General features: G+C 41.3%; 1 protein-coding gene across 5 annotated transcripts in view; it reads left to right on the top strand.

Moving 5' to 3' along the window:
* The window catches only part of sik3 (SIK family kinase 3), a 281489-nt gene that overhangs the window by 73290 nt on the left and 186852 nt on the right, over window positions 1-21347 (top strand). The window contains exon 1 of one of the 5 annotated variants that reach the window (XM_080214521.1): window positions 80-97. The exons of 3 other annotated variants lie outside the window; for them this stretch is intronic. In XM_080214521.1, the coding sequence (XP_080070647.1) occupies window positions 86-97 (12 nt within the window). In that variant the 5' untranslated portion in view covers window positions 80-85. Of the gene's footprint in view, window positions 1-79; window positions 98-9027; window positions 9058-21347 lie in introns of those variants that run through there. One more of the 5 variants, XM_080214522.1, reaches the window with a different exon arrangement.

The following is a 21347-nucleotide window of genomic DNA, read 5'->3' as shown; positions in this document are numbered from 1 at the left end:
TAGCCAGAGTTTGTGTTCCATTCTAGGCACCTTACTTGAAGGAATATGCTGGGACTTTGGAGTGAGTGGGTAGAGATTTACCAGAATGGGACTGAAGGTAAGGGGTTAGATTTCTTCCATTTTAAGACTAAGTGCTGTGTTGGGGACATAAATGTGGAGTGTTTTCAGCTGTGGAGGCTGTTGGGAAAACAAGTCACCCTCATTAATTATGCGCCTAAGTGTTTTATGCTGTATCCTGTGGTGGGGAAAGCCTGGATGGCATGTAGTCTGCAATCATGTTGGGGTTCCATTTGAAAAGGCGCTCAACATCATTGACCCACTATTGAAGAAAGAATCTGGACCTCCTGAAAATGAAGTTGTTAGCTGGGACCACTTTTGACACCGTAAGAAATACCTTCTGAGAACGAAAATGGATCTCCAGGAACATACTGAGGCTGGAAGATGAACCCCCTCCAAGCACACCAAAGTTGGAAGATCTACCTGCAGATGCACCCCTGAGCCACTGTTGTGGTGTTCCAAGGGTTGAGAGTGCCTTCATTCTGAACACCAAATGCAGCCCTAGGCATTGTTCAGATGAGTCCCAACTTCTGCACCCCACATTGTTCCAGATGTGTTTCAGGCTGGCATGTGTTCTCTGATTGTTAATGGAGCAAACATGGAAGCTGGCTTTTATTGTGAATGTGAATAAGGTGAGTTAGGAGAGAGCCTGGTTGATAACAATTTTTTCTCTGCCTGTGTGTGTATGATTATTGAGATTATAATGGAAACAATAGTACGGTGTTAGTTGTTTGTGGGACACTGTTTGCATTACAGAGCAGTCTCTCTGGGTTTAAATTATAATGCATGATGTGCCAAAGTTAAATCATACCATTGGTGCCTCTGGACGTAACAATTATAATTTTAAACAGAGAGCCATACACCCCTGTAGTACATTTACACTGTTGTAACTATAAGACGCCTACCACACATGGATGCCTTCTCTAAGAGTGATGGGAGTAATTTGGCATGTCATTAAATTAATGATTCATTACCTAGAGTATATTGTGACATCTTGTAATTACCTTCATGATGAGTAATCATCTATATTACACAGAAAATAACTAATAAGGTACTTCTCAGGTAGTTATATTTTAAAATCAGAGAAAGTTTGTCTGCGTTTTTCATTTAGCACAATTCTAAGGACAAATTTTAACTAATAAATCTCTACTGTTAGTAATTCAGAAGTGATGGCAATTGTCACCATTTAAAAAGAAAAACACTCTTCATATTTTGCCTTTGCACAGTTATTTTCTGGCATTACATGAAATTACATTTTCTGTAGAAGTTCTGTATATCAGAAAAGAATTGCATGAGTTCAGAGAGAAGGAACGGGCGGCTCAAGAGAAACTTGTGCCAGGAAGACAGCACCTGCAGGTTGAAGATGATCATTTTGCAGTTGGGCATGATTGGAGAACTTCCAGTCTGAGACTGCCATACTGGAATAAATAAGTCAGCATTTTGTTATTTCCTGTTACATTTGTATATTTGAAACATAAAACTCCCTTTTTCCACCTGCCCACTTCCTACCCCAGCCAAAACTAGCATTATGCCCATTCTAGCTTTGAGTGTTTAGAGAGGCTAGTGGAAGGAACAGACCTGATAGCATCTGTAGGAACAGAAACAGAATTAACAATTTGAATCCATATGATGATTCTTGAAGAGTTTCCCCAGCATTTTCTTTTTTTTATTATAATGGAAAGAGATCTCCACAGAACAATACAATGTGCTGAGATTTTCTGGCATTTTCTACTTGTGTTCCACAGAACAATATCAATGTTGGTGAGGCTAGTGCACTGGGAGGTTTTTTGAATTGTCTGGGTAGTGAGCGCCCACATTTTCTTCTTCAGATTCCCTGCAGAACACCTATCAATCACTGGAATTAAAACTGTATTATTTTCTTCAATTTCAAATTCCAGGAGACCATTTGTTCCATGATTTGACCTGGGACTTATCCTACTAACTTCAGCTTCTTTACCCCAACTGCAGATTCACACTTCTGTGGTCTCTTAGTTTGACTTCAGTCTTGCAGTTAAAATGCAACAGTTTGCTGAGACCATGGAACAATTTTGTACCATTGCACAAAAAATCTAGTGCTGACTAACATCCTGTAATTTGAACATTCTGAATACTTGGGATCATTTAAGTTTGTCAACCCAGAGGAAAAAAACCTATTTAAAATTCACACAAGGGACTAGTGCTTGGAATATTGGTACATTTTTAATGTGGGAATATTTAGTATAAGCATAAAATACTTATGCAGAATTCTCCCGTCTGGGACTCAGTCCCATGGTGAGGGGTGGGAACAGGGAGTGATTCTCGCTGCACAGACTAGTGGGAAACCATGGCCCTGACCTCATTAGTTAAGCACCTGGTGGGTTAGCACCATATTCTGTGGAGGCAGCCCCAGGCACTGTTCAGGTGAGTCCCAAATTCTGCACGCCACACGTTCTGGACTGGTATGTTTTCCTGCTGGTGTCACAGAGAATCAGGCATGGGTGGAAGATTCTGATGTGGAGATGCCATCGTTGGACTGGGATAAATACAGTAAGAAGTCTCACAACACCAGGTTAAAGTCCAACAGGTTTATTTGATAGTAAACACTGCTAGTTTTTGGAACGCTGTTCCTTCGTCAGGTGAGTAGAGAGTTCTGATCGTTTGCGATCAGATAAGAGTCTGACACACCATGACCTTTGATACAACTCATTTTCTTTAACTTCCCTACTAAATTAGAATTTGTATGAATTCTGTTTCTCTTATGAGTTCAGTTCAGATTGATTTCCATTATGTGAAGTCTAACAGTTGCTTTGGAATCGTCAGGAAAAGCAAAGTGTTTTGAAGGAAAACATCTAAGATCTGTATTAGTTTATGACAACCTTTTGCTTTGCACCACAAAGTCAGGAGCCAGAGTCTCTTTCACTATCTTCTGAGTCACATTTATTAACTGAAACTGAGACAAAAGAATGATTTCCCTTTAAAAAAAAGTATACCAGTGAAGTTTTTAAGCAGCTTAGCATTTTTAATATCCAGGCTGTGCTTAAATTGTACCCAACAGTAAACAAAAATTAATGATGTGTAGAACATATCTTGACATCAAAGGTCTGTTTGTGTGAATGATTTAAGTTATTAAGTAGTGACAGGGGTTTCCCCAGGGTAGTTTCTAAAAGAAAAACAGCAGCAGCACAAACAGCAACACTGCTTACTATTTTGTTGATGTCATGGTAGGCCGCAAATTATATTTAAAAAGCAAATTATTCTGCAGTTTGCCAGTAAGCTGTTGGTAAATTATTTATTGTGGTTTAATTTTTTTTCAACCAGTGTAAAGTTTTAAATTTTTTTCACAGGATGTGGGTGTCGGTAGATAGGCCAGTGTTTAATACCCATCCCTACTTGCTTTTGAAAAAGTGGAGGTAGCGGTGAGCAGTCGCCTTGAGCCACTGCAGTCCAGGCGTGTAGATACATCCATAGTGCTGTTAGGAAGGAAATTCCAGTATTTTGACCCAGTGACATTGGAAAAGTGGCGATATATTTCTAAGCCAGGATGGTGACTTGGAGAGAAATTTGCAAGTGTGATGTTCCCATGCATCTGCTGCCCTTGTGGTGTTCCCATGCATCTGCTGCCCTTGTCCTTCCAGGTGGTTGAGGTCACTGTTGAAGGACCCTCGATAAGTTGCTGCAGTGTATCTTGTAGACAATGCGCACTACTACCATTGTGCACCAGTGGTGGAGGGAATAATTTCTGAAGGTGGTGAATGGGATGCCAATCAAATGGGCTGTATTGTCCTGGATGATGTCAAGTTTCTTTAGGGTCGTTGGAGCTGCATTCATCCAGTCAAATAGAGAATATTTCATCATTCTCCTGACTAGATGGTGGACAGGCTTTGAAGAGTCAGGATGTGAATTATTTGCCACGGAATTCCCAGCCTTTGACCTGCTGTTATAGTCACAGTATTTATATGGCAGGTCCAGTTCAGTTTTTTGTCAATGGTAATCCCCATGATGTTGCTAGGGGAGGGGAGGTGGGATGGTTAGCAGTAATGTTAATGCCATTAAGTGTCGAAAGGAGATGGTTAGATTCTCTATCTTGTTGAGATGGTCATTGCCTGGCACTTGTGTGGTGTGAATTTTACTTACCCCTTATCGGCCCAAGCCTAAATGTTGTTCTGGTGTTGCTGTGTATGGACACTGACTGCTTCAGTACCAGTTGAGTTGAGAATGGTGCTGAATATTGTGCAACCACCATTGAACATTCCTACTTCTGATCCTTATGATGGAAGTTCATTGAAGAAGCAGTTGAACATGGTCGGCCCCAGGACACTACCCTGAGGAACTCCTGCAGTGATGTCCCAGGATTTAGGTGATTGGTCTCCAAAGCTGAAACCATCTTCCATTTTGCCAGGTATAACTCCAGCCAATACAATGTTTTCTCCCTGATTCCTATTGACTCCAGTTTTGCGAGGGATCCTTGGTGCCACACCCAGTCAAACTTTGTCTTAATGTCAAAGGCGGTCGTTCTGACCTCATCTCTTGGGTCTACGTTTGGGTCAAGGCTGGAATGAGGTTAGGAGCTGAGTGGCCTTATCAGAATCCAACCCAAGCATAATTTATAAGTAATTTATAATTTGTTACTTTGTCTGGCTCAGCAGGGAAGAACATAAAAGGAAAGATATATGTACTATGTAAACTTCTACTTGTTGAATCTTTCTTTCCTTTTGTGTGGAAGACAAAATCTTGGTTTATTTTTTCTTAATTTTGTAGAAATTGAAAAATGAACATCGATTTTCAACATTCAGGACGATCAACGATTGGATAACAAACTGGGCACACCGGGTTGAAGTAGTTCAAAAATGTCAAAACTATATTTTTTTCTTCATGTTATTTTCTCTCTGCCCCGTTGCATTACTCATTCCTGCTTGTAATTTTTTGCTGATTTTGTTTATTATTTCAAGGAGACAGGATCAGACTACTCCTATGGGAAGTAGGGCATACCCATGTTTTCTAGTGTTGGTGAAGCTCTGTGTATAAGGCAAAATAATTGTTTCACTCAAACTAGAGACATGACTAATCTCTGAGTGCCACAGCAGAACTTAGTCTATCTTTGTGAAGATACTGAACAGAAGGGACATGGTTTGGGAATGCCCTTGCAGTTGTGCTGTTTGATGTTCTTAAAATGCTTTGCAATTGCTTTTCAATGTAAGGAGTAGTGATAGTGGAGAAGACTTGCAGCAGACATTATGAGAGGTATTTTAGCAGAGGTGAGTGTGTGGATTGGGTATGGTAGATGTATAAATTGGGAAATTCTGGATGGCATTTTCCCTAAAAAAAAATTCGAAGTGCCGAATTCTCATTAAAACTGTAGTAAATCATGCTTTTTTTTTAGCGGGATTTTTAAAATAAATCTGCCATCTTCTGTGCACTAGTGCTGAGTGCACTAGCATGATTCACTCCAGAAATCAGGGAGTGGGACCCATTCCCACTGGAGAGTCCAGCAGCATTGAGCTGAACGGGCCACTGTGCATGCACTGATCCGTTGGCGCCGCGATTGGCACATGCGTTGTGGCCCCTGTCTGTTGGCCAACTAAATCACCGGCCAGCCCCATAATCCCGCGTTGCTGGCCGACTGACCTCCCCACCTCACCTCAGCCCAATTGTTGGCCCCTCAAACATGTCTGGACCCAGTCTGGCCTGCCATGATCTCCCTGGAGTGAAAGATTCCAGGGGTGGGGGCTAATGGGATTTAAATTATATTAAAATTACCAGCTGCATATATTAGGCAGCTCTGTGCTGATTTCCGGCCTGGAGCCGACGGCGCCTGTAATCCAGCGCTGGGAGACATGGAGCCTAAATGCCCAGGGTGAATTGACTGTTGCCAGAGTCTCTTGGTCCGCTGCGCCAAAAAAGTAGTGCAGAGGGATGTGAGAATCACCCCCTCTGAGTGTGTAGGGAAGCAGACTTCTGGGGTTTACAGAAGAACAAGAGGTAGATGGGCAACCCGCTCTCAGGCAATGTGTTGGTAATTTAAACATATTAATAAGGCTGAAAGGCTCTGATTTAATGTAGTCTGTAGACTTAACAATGCCACAGAATTCTTAAGACTCAGGAAACTCAGCAACTGACGCAAGGTGAGGACAACTTTGGGGAGAAGCAAAGTGTCTTCTCTGCCCTGCTTGTGTTCCAGGATGAGCAGAAGTGTTTCCCACTGGTTTCCCCCACAACATGCATCACAGACACAACCCCAGCTGCACTGTGGATGGGACCTACCTGGTCTTGTAACGAACTCTAAAGTTTTCTTGACTTGACTAGAAACCAAGCTTGCCAGTTTGGTTGACTGCTGGATAAGGAAGCTATGTTAGGGCCCAAAGACAAGCTGGAGTTAACCTCACAAAACGCAGGAAACCCAGACATTTGGATTTCTTGCCCAAAGCTCTGCACACACCTGCCAGTGTAACTTGTTCCTCGAATGTCCAGATCTCTTGTCCAGTGAAACCATCTCTAAACATGTCAGTAGTGACAGAAACTAGTCAATAAGAAAGTAAAGACAGAGAAATGCCATGAATAAATATATCTGAGTTTCTACTGAAAAATTAAAACATTATTAAAATTAAAATACTACAAAAAGGGAAAAAATGGGAAAAAAAAGCTAATCAGCGTTAATCTAGGGTGGATTTGTGCTCATGCCTGGGTTGTGGCAACCAAGTCCCTGAGGGAAGGGCAGTTCCCAATCAGAAGGGGTCTTCTGACTGAGATCAAAGTTTAAAGCTGTTTCAGTTTCCCCATACTCAGTCATTGGTTGTCTACCAGCCTGAAAATTGAGGCTAGGTGGAAAAAAGCCCTTAAGTGGCCATTAATCACATCTGGGTCGGGGCAGGTGGGAATCCGGAGGGAAACTAAATGGTGAAACTTGATGCACCCCCAGCTTCAACTTGCTGCTTTGGGGGAAGGTGGTGGCTGTAAAGTTCTGGCCATTGCTGCCAATGGGGCCAAAGAATGGGAATGCGTAGGAGTTCAGAGTTGCAGGGTTGGGAGCGACAAGGCCGTAAAGTGAAATGAAAATATTGAAGTTTCAGCATTGGGAGGGGCATTGTAAATTGTCTGTGATGATCTCTCTTTCTCTCTCTCTCTGCATTCCTTCACTCAGTTTCATGATAAACAGTTCATCATATTGATTTCTGCCATTGTGTAACTGCAAAGGTGAAATGTTTTTTGGAACATGGAGGTTATTTACCTATCTTTTTCCTTTTCAATTCATTATACTGAGTTTAGTAGGCTACTAACATTGATATGGTTTTGTGAAAATTAATTTGAATAACTTATCGACAGATTTATAACTTTCTACTGTGTGTGTTTTCTATTCCAGTTAGTGTCTCTCTCTCTCCCGTAATTGCAAAAGGGAAATAAATCCAGCTTCACAAGATGGTTAAGGTCTCTGAGGGATTAACATCTTTCTGAAGCAGTTTAGAAGAGGTCCTGTTCCAGTGTTTAAGATATCATGACATTCGTAGTAGAACAGCAGCAGGGAGCTTTCTTGATTTCCTAGCCAACATTTCTCCCTCAGCCAACAATGCATAAGATGGTTGGCTGTTCATCTCATTGATGTTTCTGCAGCCTGCTTTGTGCAAAGTAGCATTAATTCATATATAGCATTCTGTTCTGAGACCTGATATATAAGTGCAAGTCTTTTTTTCAAACTGAAGCAATAGTCTGATTACGATTTTAGTCTAGTACTGATACATTTCCAGAGAACTTGTTTTGACAGTACAGGAAATCACCTTTATTTGTCGGGATTAAAATTTGATATTAGTTTTCTAATGAATAAAAGTTCTCTGTTTATTGGCACCGTTGCCAGAAATTGTCACAAAATTCTGCCCAGAAATCAGGTGGTTGGGGGGGAATTCCATACTTAGGGGAAAGTGGTGTGGTAAGCGTGTTGCTACGTTGCTTCCCTGATACAGGGGAAATTTAGTAAACATTTAATGTTAGCGTTTGATTTTTAGTCATTATTACAATTGAATATGTCACTGCTGACTGCTATTTGCATCTTTGGATTCCTAGATCTCAAATTGATGTCTTTAGAGGTTTCTCCCATCTGTCTGTTGTTTATACATTTATCATTTCTATCAGCCAATAGATTTTCCATCTCAATCGTTATGAATGTATTTTAAGAATACATTTGGCAGAGGTCTCCAATGACATCACTAATTCTTGCTTTCTAAATCTGGGGAAAAATTCCCCCCCAACCACCTGATTTCTGGGCAGAATTTTGTGACAAATTCTGTGACATAATTTTCAAACTACTTTGGTATTGGATTCATGGTAGACTCTTAATGATTAAATAGCTTTTCGTTATTGAACTAAACTTTTTTTAGATTTTTGTTCTAATATATTTGACTGCTTCATTTTCAAAAGCTTAGACAAGAAAGAATTAAAAATAGCTACAACCTGTTTGTATTTAATGAGCTGTGTATACATTTGATACATATCAAATAGGTGTTGTAAGTATCAGAAGTGTGTGTATAACACTGAGGTGCAAACCGTTTTCTTGGATGAGGCCTTTATTCTTTTAGTATCAGAATCTTGTGTAAATATCAGTGACCTACGTACTTCTCAGATCTCTAGGAAAATATTGCTCATGCTGTTGTGGAGATTGCAGTTCCAAGCTTGAAGGTCTCACAAACTAAAACAAAAGTATAACTTATACACCATGAGTGGGATTCTGTGTCCACCTTGCCCCAAACTGAAGAATCTCACTCGAGGTCAATGGACCTTTGCATGGTCTGCCCCCTTACCTATTACGATTTCCCCACCCCCATATTTCATGATATTGTGGGCGTAATGTTGAAATTTGACATTTATGTATTTAAATAAAAATTGTTTGGAAAATAAGTATGTACCTGGCACTCATCACTACCTTCTCAAATGCAACTAGGAATGGGCACGAAGGCTGACTTTTCCACTGATGCTCATATCCCATGAAAGAACTTTGAAGAAGTCTTTTCGCCAAGCACAGTAAAACAAATGATGGTAAGCAGTGGTATAAATGTGTGGAGCTGTCACAAATTGTCTGCGCTTCACTTTGACATGCACAATGAAATTCTCTTGACATGTCTGTCTCCTTGCAAGAGCTGTTTTGGATTGAGCCTTGAGTATTTGAGGATATTGTAATGCAGCAATAGCATTTTACATTGTAGTAAGAAGTCTCACAACACCATGTTCAAGTCCAACAGGTTTATTTGGAATCAGTGCTTTCGAAGCACTGCTCCTTCCTCAGATGAGTGTTAGCAGCGTTCTAAAAGTTTGTGATTCCAAATAAACCTGTTGGACTTTAACCTGGTATTGCAAGACTTCTTACTGTGTCTACCTCAGTCCAATGCCGGCATCTCCACATCATCTTACATTATGTAGTACCTTTAACATAATTCTACAGAAATGATTATTGAACCAAATCTAACACAAAGCCACCTGAGATATTAGAAAAGATGCCTAAGCCAAAACCTTGGTTGAAGAGGCAGGATTTATGGTATGCCTGAAGGGAGAAGGGTGGTAGCAAAGTAGTAAAATTTACTGAGGGAATTGCAGAATTTAAGGCACGGGTGACTGAAGTCATGAGCACATCATATATAGATGTTCCTTTCATAGATAGTTTGATTATTTCTGGAATATTTCTTGATTGCTTCATTCATATGGTGTGAGTTATGAAATGTCATTGCAGAAAAAAAATGAGCTTACCTGATGGCTCAGTGCCATGAATACCTGAAGGTCCCAGGTGTTGAGTTAACTGATCTCAGCTTCAGTAAGAGTTGGGGCAATATATCTTATGTTAGCAACTCCTGGACTGGTGAAGTGAAAATCAGTTACTGTCCCAACAATTGATAGTTATATGGTGACATCTGTTGGAAAGTGACCACATATAGATATCTACTAAGGATAAAATTGGGCTTTGCTGTCATCCTATGAACTCCCCTTCTCCCTGCATGCACACACCAAGATTGAATAACTGCTGACATCCAAGAATGGCTATTTTTTATCTTTATGGTTGCATTAAATCAGTAGGATACAGGATCGTGCCTTCAGTTTTCAATATGCTGAACTGTTTATCGCAGCTGTGGCACTGTGCTGACTGATGGTAATGTATTTCCCCACAAGAAGAAGGGGTGAGATGCACATCAGAGACAAAATCACCACAGGCTACTTGGGCTAAGTATCTTGTTCCTTTTGACCTTGTGCAAACCAGTGGCCCTTTAAACTCTTTCCACCCCTCTACGTCAAAGTCACCCGAAACACTAATATTATTTAAATTGCTCAAACTGTATAAAATTTTTAAAAATTGACACATTTGTATTTTTCTGGTACTCGCACTTAAATAAGTTATTTGTATATTTCCTCCCAGGGTATTGCAGTTCCAAAAGAAAGGGTTGAAAATTGCAACTCCCACATGCATTTCTCTCTCTTTGTCTCTCTCTCTCTCTCTCTTCTGTGTTTGTCCGTAAAGCACCAGAGTTCTGAGACATTTTTAACTTGGTTGTCATATGATGTTAGTTGTCCTTGTGCACTTTGTGCTTTGTAGTTGCGCAGGAAGATGGTGAAACAACTCCCATCATTCATCTGTCAGACATGCACTGAATTTAGCAACTAAGTTGGGAATTTTATTATGCAGGTTCAGGTGAAATTTCCAACCCAGAGACTAAAGGCAGAACTTTACAGACATATGAAACATAATTAATTGTTTTATTTGAATCCATTGTTAGCTGTACTCATTCATTGCTCTGAAGATAACTGCGGAAGAAATTTGTGACTTAGTCAGTACCGGAACTGCATAAAATGGTTTGCTTGCCCGGTTTTCTCCTTGGTTTTTGCTCTGCTGGTGAAGAGCAATTGAATTGAGCGCTTGTAAAATAATTGGCCTTTATTCATTTCAAAATGTAGTCATTTAAAAAGTCTTCACTTCAGCCCGTTGTTGGCTTGATTATTGGATGCATGATACCCTGAATTGTTGTACTTTTAGGGGTGTGATGTGATCGTGAGCTTTTGATTATTCAAGTAGATATTGCAGACTTCTAATTGCTTTGTGGTGGGTTGGGTGGGGGCTGCTGAAGGGAAGCATTTTTATAATATACTTCCCTTCAGGAGGCAACCTTTCAATAAAAACAAAGAACTGAAGATGCTTGAAATTTGAAACAAGAACAGAAATGGTAGAAATACTCAGCAGGTCTGACAGCAAGTGTGGGGATAGAAGCAGACATTATGTTTCAGGTTTGTGGCCTTCAGGACTGAGTAACATTAGAAATGTAATAATTTTTGAGTAAGTGAAAGGGAGAGTGGGATGTATCACAATCTCGATAGAGACCGATAACTCTTAAAAGGGGACTTGAATTGAAAGCTTTGAAACTTTCACTTTGTTAAACTAAAATCAACATCTTACTAAACACTACTTAGGAAGCAACTAATACACTCAACTTGGAAAAGTTGCCCCTTTGTCGCATTTCAACATACTTGAAAACCCCATGCTGCGTTTATGCATTAGTTATGTTCTCTGCAGAAATATAGACTTTTCAGGAACCAGTTCAAAATGACTCCCAGCTTTCAGTTGGCTGGCTTCTCCCATTCCGCTGAGTAGTAAAGTCCTGTGTTCATGGAAGGTCCCCTTCCTCAGTCTTCTGAGAATCTCCAAACTCCATGTTCAGCAGCATGGCCAGGCTAGGGCAATTCTTCCTTTAATTTCTACTGGTGCTGTCTCTTTGACCAGATGACATGCTCCCATCTGTATTGTTCCTGGTAACTAAACCAAGAGTAGCTTTTCCCCTGCTGCTCACAATGGCTGCTGCTTTCCTCTCTCTCTCTCTCTCTCTCTGTCTCCCCAAAGTTTTTAATCTGACTGCCTGAGAGTCTGTAAGTCTTCCCATGGTAAAGTCAACTGTTCTGTTCTTTGTTTTCAGGTTGGAAACATGGCACATGGATTTCACTAGTACTAGATTTGGCCCTATGTCCCGATGTTAACCTGGTCACATTAGTTTATTACCAGCAAAACTAGCAAGAGATCACATGCTCTATTTTTATTTAAAACATAACCATCTTATAAAGCCTGTATTCTTTACAGAAGAAGAACAAAAGGGGCAGGTCTGTGATACGGTTGAGCGTAATACAGATTAAACGGAAGGGTTCGTGGTACAAAGCCAAAGCACGTGGTAATGGGACAAGTAAGAAAACAAAAGGGCCGGGATTTTCTGGCCGTGCTCGCCTCAAAACTGGCAAAACTTATCTGAGGTCAACGGGGCTTTCCATGGTCAAAGTGGAAGCAAGATGTTGGGAATAGTGATAGGAAGCTCAGTCACGCTTGCAGACTGAATGGAGGTGTTCTGCAAACGCGCCACCCAGTTTGTACTTGTTTCCCCAAAGCAGAAGAGATGGCATTGAGTAATGAATGCAGTTTACTAAATTAAAACAAGTAGGAATAAATCGCTATTGCACTCACAAGGAGTGTTTAGGGCCCTGGATGGTGAATAAGGAGTAGGTACTAGAAGGTGCTGTCTTACATGGAAAGGGAGGAGGGTCTTGGGTGTAATCTTAATCCTTGCTTTGCTGTTCATGTACTTATTTTGGATTGTCTAACACAATTATTTGTGTAGTTTAAAATTGTAACGATTAGTACAATTTCTACTAAAATAAATATAGGTTGTGCATACCAAATTATAAATTAAACTTGACAAATAGGAATAAATATGAGCTTCTAGTTGTTCCACGTTGATTGTTGGTGGAAAGTACTTGGATGTAAATGCCCCGAGGAAAGGCTCAGCCTTGACTGTAATGTTGTCTCTCATTGAAAAGCCTATCTCAATATACGCACACAGAGAAGGCCAATTGTTACTTAAGTGCATCAGATATCAATGAAACTCTGCCTCTGGATGAGTCAATGTCTTCAGGTGAACTTGAACTATGTTTTATGTGAAATTCAGTTGGATTGGATGTAAACCTGAACTGTCACTGATGCCAAACCTGATGTGCAGAATAATTTGTTTATGATACAGCATTAATTGCTTTTAGGTTGGTGTCTTCCACACTAATTGCGTTGGCTCCCAATATTTGGATCAAACATGGCCAAAAAGAACCTCATAGTAAATTTGCTGTGGTCACAACTTCAATAATTGATTTAAAAAAAACTAATCTGACAGTCCCAAATTTATGATGGTGGCAGTAAAACAGCTGATCAGCATAATTGAGCTTATGAACAGTGATAGGTGAATCCATATGATTTGGAATTGAGGACCAAGTATAGTGTGTCAAAATTTGCAGATGACACTAAATTGAGTGGCAAAATACAACATAAGAACATAAGAAATAGGAGCAGGAGTAGGCCATCTGGCCCTTCGAGCCTGCCCCGCCATTCAATAAGATCATGGCTGATCTGTCGTGGCTCCGTTCCACTTTCCCGCCCTCTCCCCATAACCCTTAATCCCCTCTCTTATCAAAAACCCATCAACCCGCTTCTTAAAAATATTTAGCGAGGCAGCCTCCACCACTTCAACGGGCAGAGAATTCCAGAGATTCACCACCCTTTGAGTGAAGAAGTTCCTCCTCAACTCCGTTCTAAACCGCCCCCCCTTTATCTTGAGGCTGTGCCCCCTAGTCCTACTGTCTTTTTTGAGCGGGAAGAGTCTCTCCACCTCTATCCTATCCATCCCATTCATCACCTTATACGTCTCAATGAGATCTCCCCTCATTCTTCTAAACTCTAACGAGTACAAGCCTAGTTTATTCAGCCTCTCCTCATACCTCAACCCCCTCAACTCCGGTATCAGCCTAGTAAACCTCCTCTGCACTCCCTCCAAGGCCAAAATATCCTTGCGCAGGTGCGGCGCCCAAAACTGCACACAGTACTCCAGCTGCGGCCTCACCAATGCCCTATACAGCTGCAGCAAGACCTCCCTACTTTTATATTCAATCCCCCTCGCTATGAAGGCCAGCATCCCATTCGCCTTCCTGACCACCTGCTGCACCTGCAGGCTGGGTTTTTGCGACTCATGCACAAGGACCCCGAGGTCCCTCTGCACCGTCGCCTGCTGCAGTTTTTCGCCACGTAAGTAATAGTCCTTCCTACCATTCTTCCTACCAAAGTGGACCACCTCACACTTGCCAACATTAAATTCCATTTGCCATTTCCTGGCCCATTCGCCCAGCTTATCTAGATCCTTCTGCAGACTCTCCACACCCTCCGCACAATTTGCCTTTCCCCCAATCTTGGTGTCATCAGCAAATTTCGACACCCTACACTCGGTTCCCTCCTCCAGATCATCTATATAAATGGTAAATAGCTGAGGCCCCAGCACTGACCCCTGGGGCACCCCACTAGTCACCAACCGCCAATCCGAATAGCACCCATTGACCCCCACTCTCTGCCTCCTATTTGACAACCAATCCTCTATCCACGCTAACACCCTACCCCCAACTCCATGTCCTCTGACCTTCTGCAGTAACCTCTTGTGAGGTACCTTATCAAACGCCTTCTGAAAATCCAGAAAGACCACATCCACCGGCTCTCCTCTATCCACCGCCCTAGACACATCCTCATAGAACTCCAGTAAATTTGTCAGACACGACTTCCCTTTAATGAAACCGTGTTGCGTCTGCCCTATCAAGCAATTCCCTTCAAGATGCCTCGCAATTTCCTCCTTAATGACGGATTCTAACATTTTACCTACCACAGACGTTAAACTAACCGGCCTATAATTCCCCGCCTTTTGCCTGGCACTCTTCTTAAACAACGGCGTAACATTAGCCGTTTTCCAATCTTCCGGCACTTCCCCGGAATCCAGCGACGTCTGGAAAATAACCACCAAGGCATCCACTATAACCTCCGCCATTTCTTTCAGAACCCTCGGATGCATTCCATCCGGTCCTGGGGACTTGTCCACAATCAGCCCCTCCAGTCTGTCGCGCACCACCTCTCTAGTAACAGTAATGTCATTAAGACCCTCCAGTCCTACCACCTTTCCATCGCTAACACCTGGCAAATTATTCACGTCCTCCTCCGTGAAGACAGAAACAAAAAAGTTATTCAAGACCTTAGCCATATCCCCATCCCCTACCACTAGGTCCCCTTTCTCATCCTCTAAGGGACCAACGTTCACCCTAGCCAGCCTCTTCCTTTTTATATATTTATAAAAACTCTTGCTATCCTTTTTTATATTAAGCGCTAGCCCAGCTTCATAGCTTCTTCTACCCTCCTTTATCAACTTTTTTGTCAATCTTTGTTGACATTTAAACCTTTCCCAATCCTCTTCTCGCCCACTGCTCTTAGCTACTCTAAATTCCTCCGCTTTTAATTTAACACTTTCCTTCACCTCCTTCGTTATCCACGGCTTATTACCTCTCTTCCTACAGAGGAAGCTGAAAGCCTATAAGGGGATATAGATAGACCCTTTGTGACTAAGTGAGTGGGTGAGGGTCTGGCAGATGGAGTACGATGTTGGTAAATGTGAGGTCATCCATTTTGGTAGGAATAGCAGGAAAATGGACTATTATTTAAATGGTGAAAAATTGCAGCATGCTGCTGTGCAAAGGGACCAGGGTGTCCTTGTGCAAGAATCACAAGGAGTTGGTTTGCAGGTAATTAAGAAGGCAAATGGAATTTTGTCTTTCATTACTAGAGGGATGGAGTTTAAAAACAGCAAGGTTATGTTGCAGCTGCATAAGGTGCTGGTGAGGCCACACCTGGAATATTGTGTACAGTTTTGGCCTCCTCAGTTGAGCAAGGATATACTGGCACTGGAGGGGATGCAGAGGAGATTCACTCGGTTGATTCTGGAGTTGAGAGGGTTGCCTTATGAGGAGAGACTGAGTGAGTAGACTGGGGCTATATTCATTGGAATTTAGAAGAATGAGGGGAGATCTTATAGAAACATTTAAGATTATGAAGGGAATAGATAAGATAAAAGCAGGGAAGTTGTTTCCACTGGCGGGTGAAACTAGAACTAGGGGGCGTGGCCTCAAAATAAGGGGGAGCAGATTTAGGACTGAGTTGAGGAGGAACTTCTTCACACAAAGCGTTGTAAATCTGTGGAATTCCTGCCCAGTGAAGCAGTTGAGGCTACCTCATTGAATGTTTTTAAGGCAAGGATAAATAAATTTTTGAACAGTAAAGGAATTAAGGGTTATGGTGAGTGGATGGATAAGTGGAGCTCAGTCCACAAAAAGATCAGCCATGATCTTATTGAATGGTGGAGCAGGCTCAAGGGGCCAGATGGCCTATTCCTACTCCTAGTCCTTATGTTCTTATTGACAATTTGAGGCTTATTTCACAGCATTGTGCTCTGATAAACCTGCTATGAATCAGTGCTGTGCTATGAAACAGAACTTGAATTACCATTGAAAAAAATCTCTGAAAACTGCGATATAGGGAGGGATTATAATTTTTTTGGCACAAAATTAAAGTGTATATGTACCATCCTTTTCATATGATTCTCCAAGGAAGCACTATCTAATTTATCTCCAGTATCTCTATGGGACCTTGGCTGTTAGCTTCACAATAACATTCCTTCTTTTCTGGGACAAAAAAAATCACATTCATGATTTTGTGTCTACAAGAACTGGGAATTCCATGATGAAGAACTCACCTCTTTCCTCCCGCAACCTGTCCACCATTGACATGGTACAAATAAGGAGTGTGACTTGCCATTGCCTGAATGAGCATAGCTCCAACAACCACTCATGAAGTTTGACGCCATCCAGGACAAAACAGCCTGTTTGATTTCTCACCAAAATTCCTTTGACAGCAGTTTTCAAACCCACAACCTCTACACCTAGAAGGATAAAGGCAATAGGGAATTCAAAGTTCCCCTCCAAACCACACGCCACTTTGACTTGAAAATATATTGCCATTGCTGGGTCAAAATTCTGGAGCTACCTTCCTTGACAGCACTGTGGGTGTACCTACACCATATGGCCTGCAGTGGTTCAAGAGGGTAGTTCTCAAGGACAATTAAGGATGGGCAATAAATGCTGGGCTACCCAGCTATGCCCACATCCCATGAAAGAATAAATAAACTAAAAACTTAGGGCAAGGGGTGGTTAAAATTGATGCCCACAGTTTGAACGTGTAGAAGGGCATCAGAAAAGAAACAGAACTGGATGTAAAATAAAATGTTTGAAGATCGCACTAGATTGCTCTGATTGAAATTAGCTGATTTCTTTCTTCCATCTCCCCAACCAGTACTTTGCCTGGTCCACTTTATTTATTTCTAAGGCAGTGAATTGACAAGTAATGTGGATTCTAAGCCTAGCCAGAGATGCCTGCATTTCTTGAAAGAATAAAAAAGACAGTTCACATGGATTGTGTTCCAATGAGAGCTGAGATTTTCTTCCACTTTCAATTTAATTATTATGCTCAGTCAGCCTTCTGAAATCTTTGACAACATAATGCAAATAGTGAATGTGATTTTTGACAAAAGTTGGGCAAGTTTTTGTTCACTTTGATGGTGGAGGAAAAGAGCCTTGTATTTCAGTTTAAAGTTGATCTTGGGGTATGATGTGGAGATGCCGGTGTTGGACTGGGGTGCACAAGATGAGAGGTCACATATCACATGTCACAAGGTCATAAGAACATAAGAACTAGGAGCAGGAGTAGGCCATTTGGCCCCTCAAACCTGTTGCACCATTCAGTAAGATCATGGCTGATCTTTCCGTGGAGTCAGCTCCACTTAACCGCCCATTCATCATAACGCTTAAATTTTTGAACAGTAAAGAAATTATCTATCCTTGCCTTAAAAACGTTCAATGAGGTAGCCTCAACTGCTTCACTAGGCAGGGAATTCCACAGAGTCACAGCCCTGTGTGAAAAAGTTCCTCCTCAACTCAGTCCCAAATCTGTTCCTCCTTATTTTGAGGCCATGCCCCTTAGTTCTAGTTTCATCTGCCAGTGGAAACAACTTCCCTGCTTTTATCTTATCTATTCTCTTCATAATCTTATATTTTCCCAAAAGATCTCCCCTCATTCTTCTGAATTCCAATGAATATAGCCCCGGTCTACTCGGTCTGTCCTCATAAGGCAACCCTCTCAACTGTGGAATCAACCTAGTGAATCTCCTCTGCAACCCCTCCAATGCCAGTATATCACTTCTCAAATAAGGAGACCAAAACTTTACACAGTACTCCAGGTGTGGCCTCACCAGCACCTTATACAGCTGCAGCATAACCTTGCTGTTTTTAAACTCCATCCCGCTAGCAATGAAAGACAAAATTCCATTTGGCTTCTTAATTACCTGCTGTACCTGCAAACCAACTCCTTGTGATTCTTGCACAGGACACCTAGGTCCCTTTGCACAACAGCATGCTGCAGTTTTTCACTATTTAAATAACAGTCCATTTTGCTATTATTTCTAACAAAATGGATGACCTCATATAGTCCAACAGGTTTGTCTGAAATCACAAGCTTTCGGATCACTGCTCCTTCGTCACGTGAAGCTCTGAAAGTTTATGATTTCAGATAAACTTGTTGGACTGTAACCTGGTTTCGTATGACCTCTGACTTTGGGATAAACTTACATTTGGTTCAGCTCTGGAAGGCCAAACCAAGAATATGTATTTCAGGAGCAAAGTTGCCTTCGTGGGTCCTTGAGTAGTTGTTTTACAAATGATTTTGAGAGAAATCTTTGCTTTTGTTGGACATATTGATGGTAATTTCCAATCTGGTTGAAAAAGTGGCAGTTGTGGAACAACTGGCATTACATATCCTGTGCATTTTAATTTTCAGTAGTTTATAGTAAACTTGGGGGCGAATGGGATCAAAGGTTATGAGGAGAAATTGGGATTAGGTTACTGAGTTGGACAATCAGTCATGATTGTGATGAATGGTAGAGCAGGCTTGAAGGGCCAAATGGCCGCCTCCTGCTCCAATCTGTTTCTATGAATAGAACTTATTAGTAATCTTTAGCAGGAAGTTGACTACAAGTTGGATTTATGCCTATAATTTAGCAGATGACCTGAGGTGTTGAATTGTTGTTGGAGGGAAGGAACAAAACATATAGGAATAGACACTCAATTAGGTTGGAACAGGTAACTCAAAGTTTCATAGAAAATATGTTTCATGAGAAGGGTTTTAAAGGTGAGAAATGATAAAGCTATGTCACCAATAGTGGGCAAAAAGAAAGCAAGATGCAGAACGTGGGAGTCACAGGACACAATAGGGTAGGAGAACAAATAAAGCTGCAGGAGGATGCAGTGAATATCATGTTGGGAGAGATGAATTGAAAGGACTTCAAGATGAGGGCTTTAAACTTTATTTGGGGGAGCAGGGCCATTGAAGGTTACAAGCTTGCGAGTGAGGGACAAACAAAATTTACGATTGAACAGTTTATAAACGGCTGAACTTTAAACAAGTTGAAGTTCATGAAGGATGGAAGATGGAGCAGGTACATAAAATTGAGTGTTGAAGTTTCAGGTTGAGAAGGTTTCAGCAGTACCAGAGTTGAGGTAGTCACAGAGAGATGGCTGATGCTATGGCAGTCATGACAGACTCTACATAGCATGTGGAGTTAAACTTAGCCAAGTTGCCAGAAGATACTAAGTTTTGAGTTAGTGGTCACACTCTGATGAGATCAATAGTATTGTAGTGAAGAACTGTGAACAGTCCAGTCTATGCCAGTGCTGATGATAAACCATGTGAACCCTATTAAAAGATAATTTAATGGACTTCCTACTGAAGATTTCACTTTTTTTGTCTTTTATACATCCCCCCTGCTTTGGGAGTATAATGAACAGTGGAATCCCTGCAGTGCGGAAGGTGGCCATTCAGCCCATTGAGCCTGCAGCTATCACAATTCCACTCAGGCCCTATTTTCATCATATTTTGCACTACTAATCCCCTGAGAGTCCAAGATTAATTTCCCATGGCCAATCAACATAACCCACACATCTTTGGACTATGGGAGGAAACCGGAGCACCTGGAGGAAAGCCGTGCAGACACAGGAGAATGTGCAAACTCTACACAGACAGAGACCCAAAGCCGGAATTAAATCTGGGTCCCTGGCGCTGTGAGGCAGCAGTGCTAACCACTGTGCCGTTGTGATGATCGTCCATTATTTTTGGTATTGTTATACTGTCGGTTCAAATCTGAATTGTCTTCATTAGTGTATCTTTATCATAGTTTTTGTTGCCTTTAAATTAATTTACTAAATAATGCTTTTCTGCCCTAGAAATGGCAGAAGATACTTGTAGTTGATGGATTGTGAGCTGATGGATGTTTGACACTTGGAATCAGTTCAGAAATATAATTTAGCTCACTGGGTTAAAAAGGACTTCCCTTTTGGTACAATAAAGATCAAATTCAAGGCTGATACCTTTATCTTTGGTTCTAACTGTGAGCCGCACATTTCAGGATAATTGAGCCACTCTTTGTGACTGCGTTCAGCTTGTCGATTCGTGCTGTGCACAGTTAGATATAAGATTCTGGAACTGAGAATCCATTTAAGCACTCATATCCAAAAAGTCAAAGTGCGACAAGTCAATGCTTTAACCTGTCCATGAACTTGATTTATGAGCGTGTGCTGCTATATGCTAAATGGGTTAAACCCTAGTAGCAGGGCATAAATACTAACGGGGCTGCAAAGGTATATTGACTGTCTACCTTGTAATTCATCACAATCTGCTGCATGGTTCAACATTTGGTTGATCTATTTCTTTAAGTTGCTTAAAGCCACACTCTTTTCCCTCCCTGCCATCTGCTCCTTTTGGACAGAATTGAAATAATTTTACGTGATTTCTACATATGTGGTACAATTTATAATCAGATGTTACCTTTCATTCTTGCTTATTCTGCATTAATTGTGAGATATTAGATCAGTTCAAACACTGTAGAAATAGCCAGTTGTTCTCCAACAATCTGGAAACTACAGTTGTCTCAGTGGATTGTCTTGTCTGTTTTAAACTGTACAGTACTTTGATTTTAATCAGTAAAAATGAGACATGGCTGTATACTTAAGAGCAGTGATTTTGAATCATGACCTGTAATGTCTGTCCTGGTAATCCTGTGTAACATTAAGGGAGTGTTGCTTAGTTGGAGCATTGTAACACTCCAGCTAAAGGTTACGTTGTATGGTTATGCTTTTTCCTCTCGTCTCTAAGCAACCTACTCTTCCCTGGCAAATATGTATCCTGCTGACGTTGTTTCCCCTCTTTTTTGGATACTCTGCATTTTAGATATTGGCCTCAGCGAAAGCATCCTTGTTCATCTGTACGCCTACGCTTACTTTGATGTCTGCCTCTGTATGTAAAAAAGCAGGGGTGCAATTATGATAACCCTTTATTGACTGGGTAATGTTTG

Source organism: Carcharhinus amblyrhynchos, chromosome 29 (assembly GCF_965287045.1).
Source record: "Carcharhinus amblyrhynchos chromosome 29, sCarAmb.v2.hapA, whole genome shotgun sequence".
Classification (NCBI taxonomy): Eukaryota; Metazoa; Chordata; class Chondrichthyes; order Carcharhiniformes; family Carcharhinidae; genus Carcharhinus; species Carcharhinus amblyrhynchos.
Note: the sequence above shows the minus strand (reverse complement) of the source record. Positions and strands in the feature narration are given on the sequence as shown.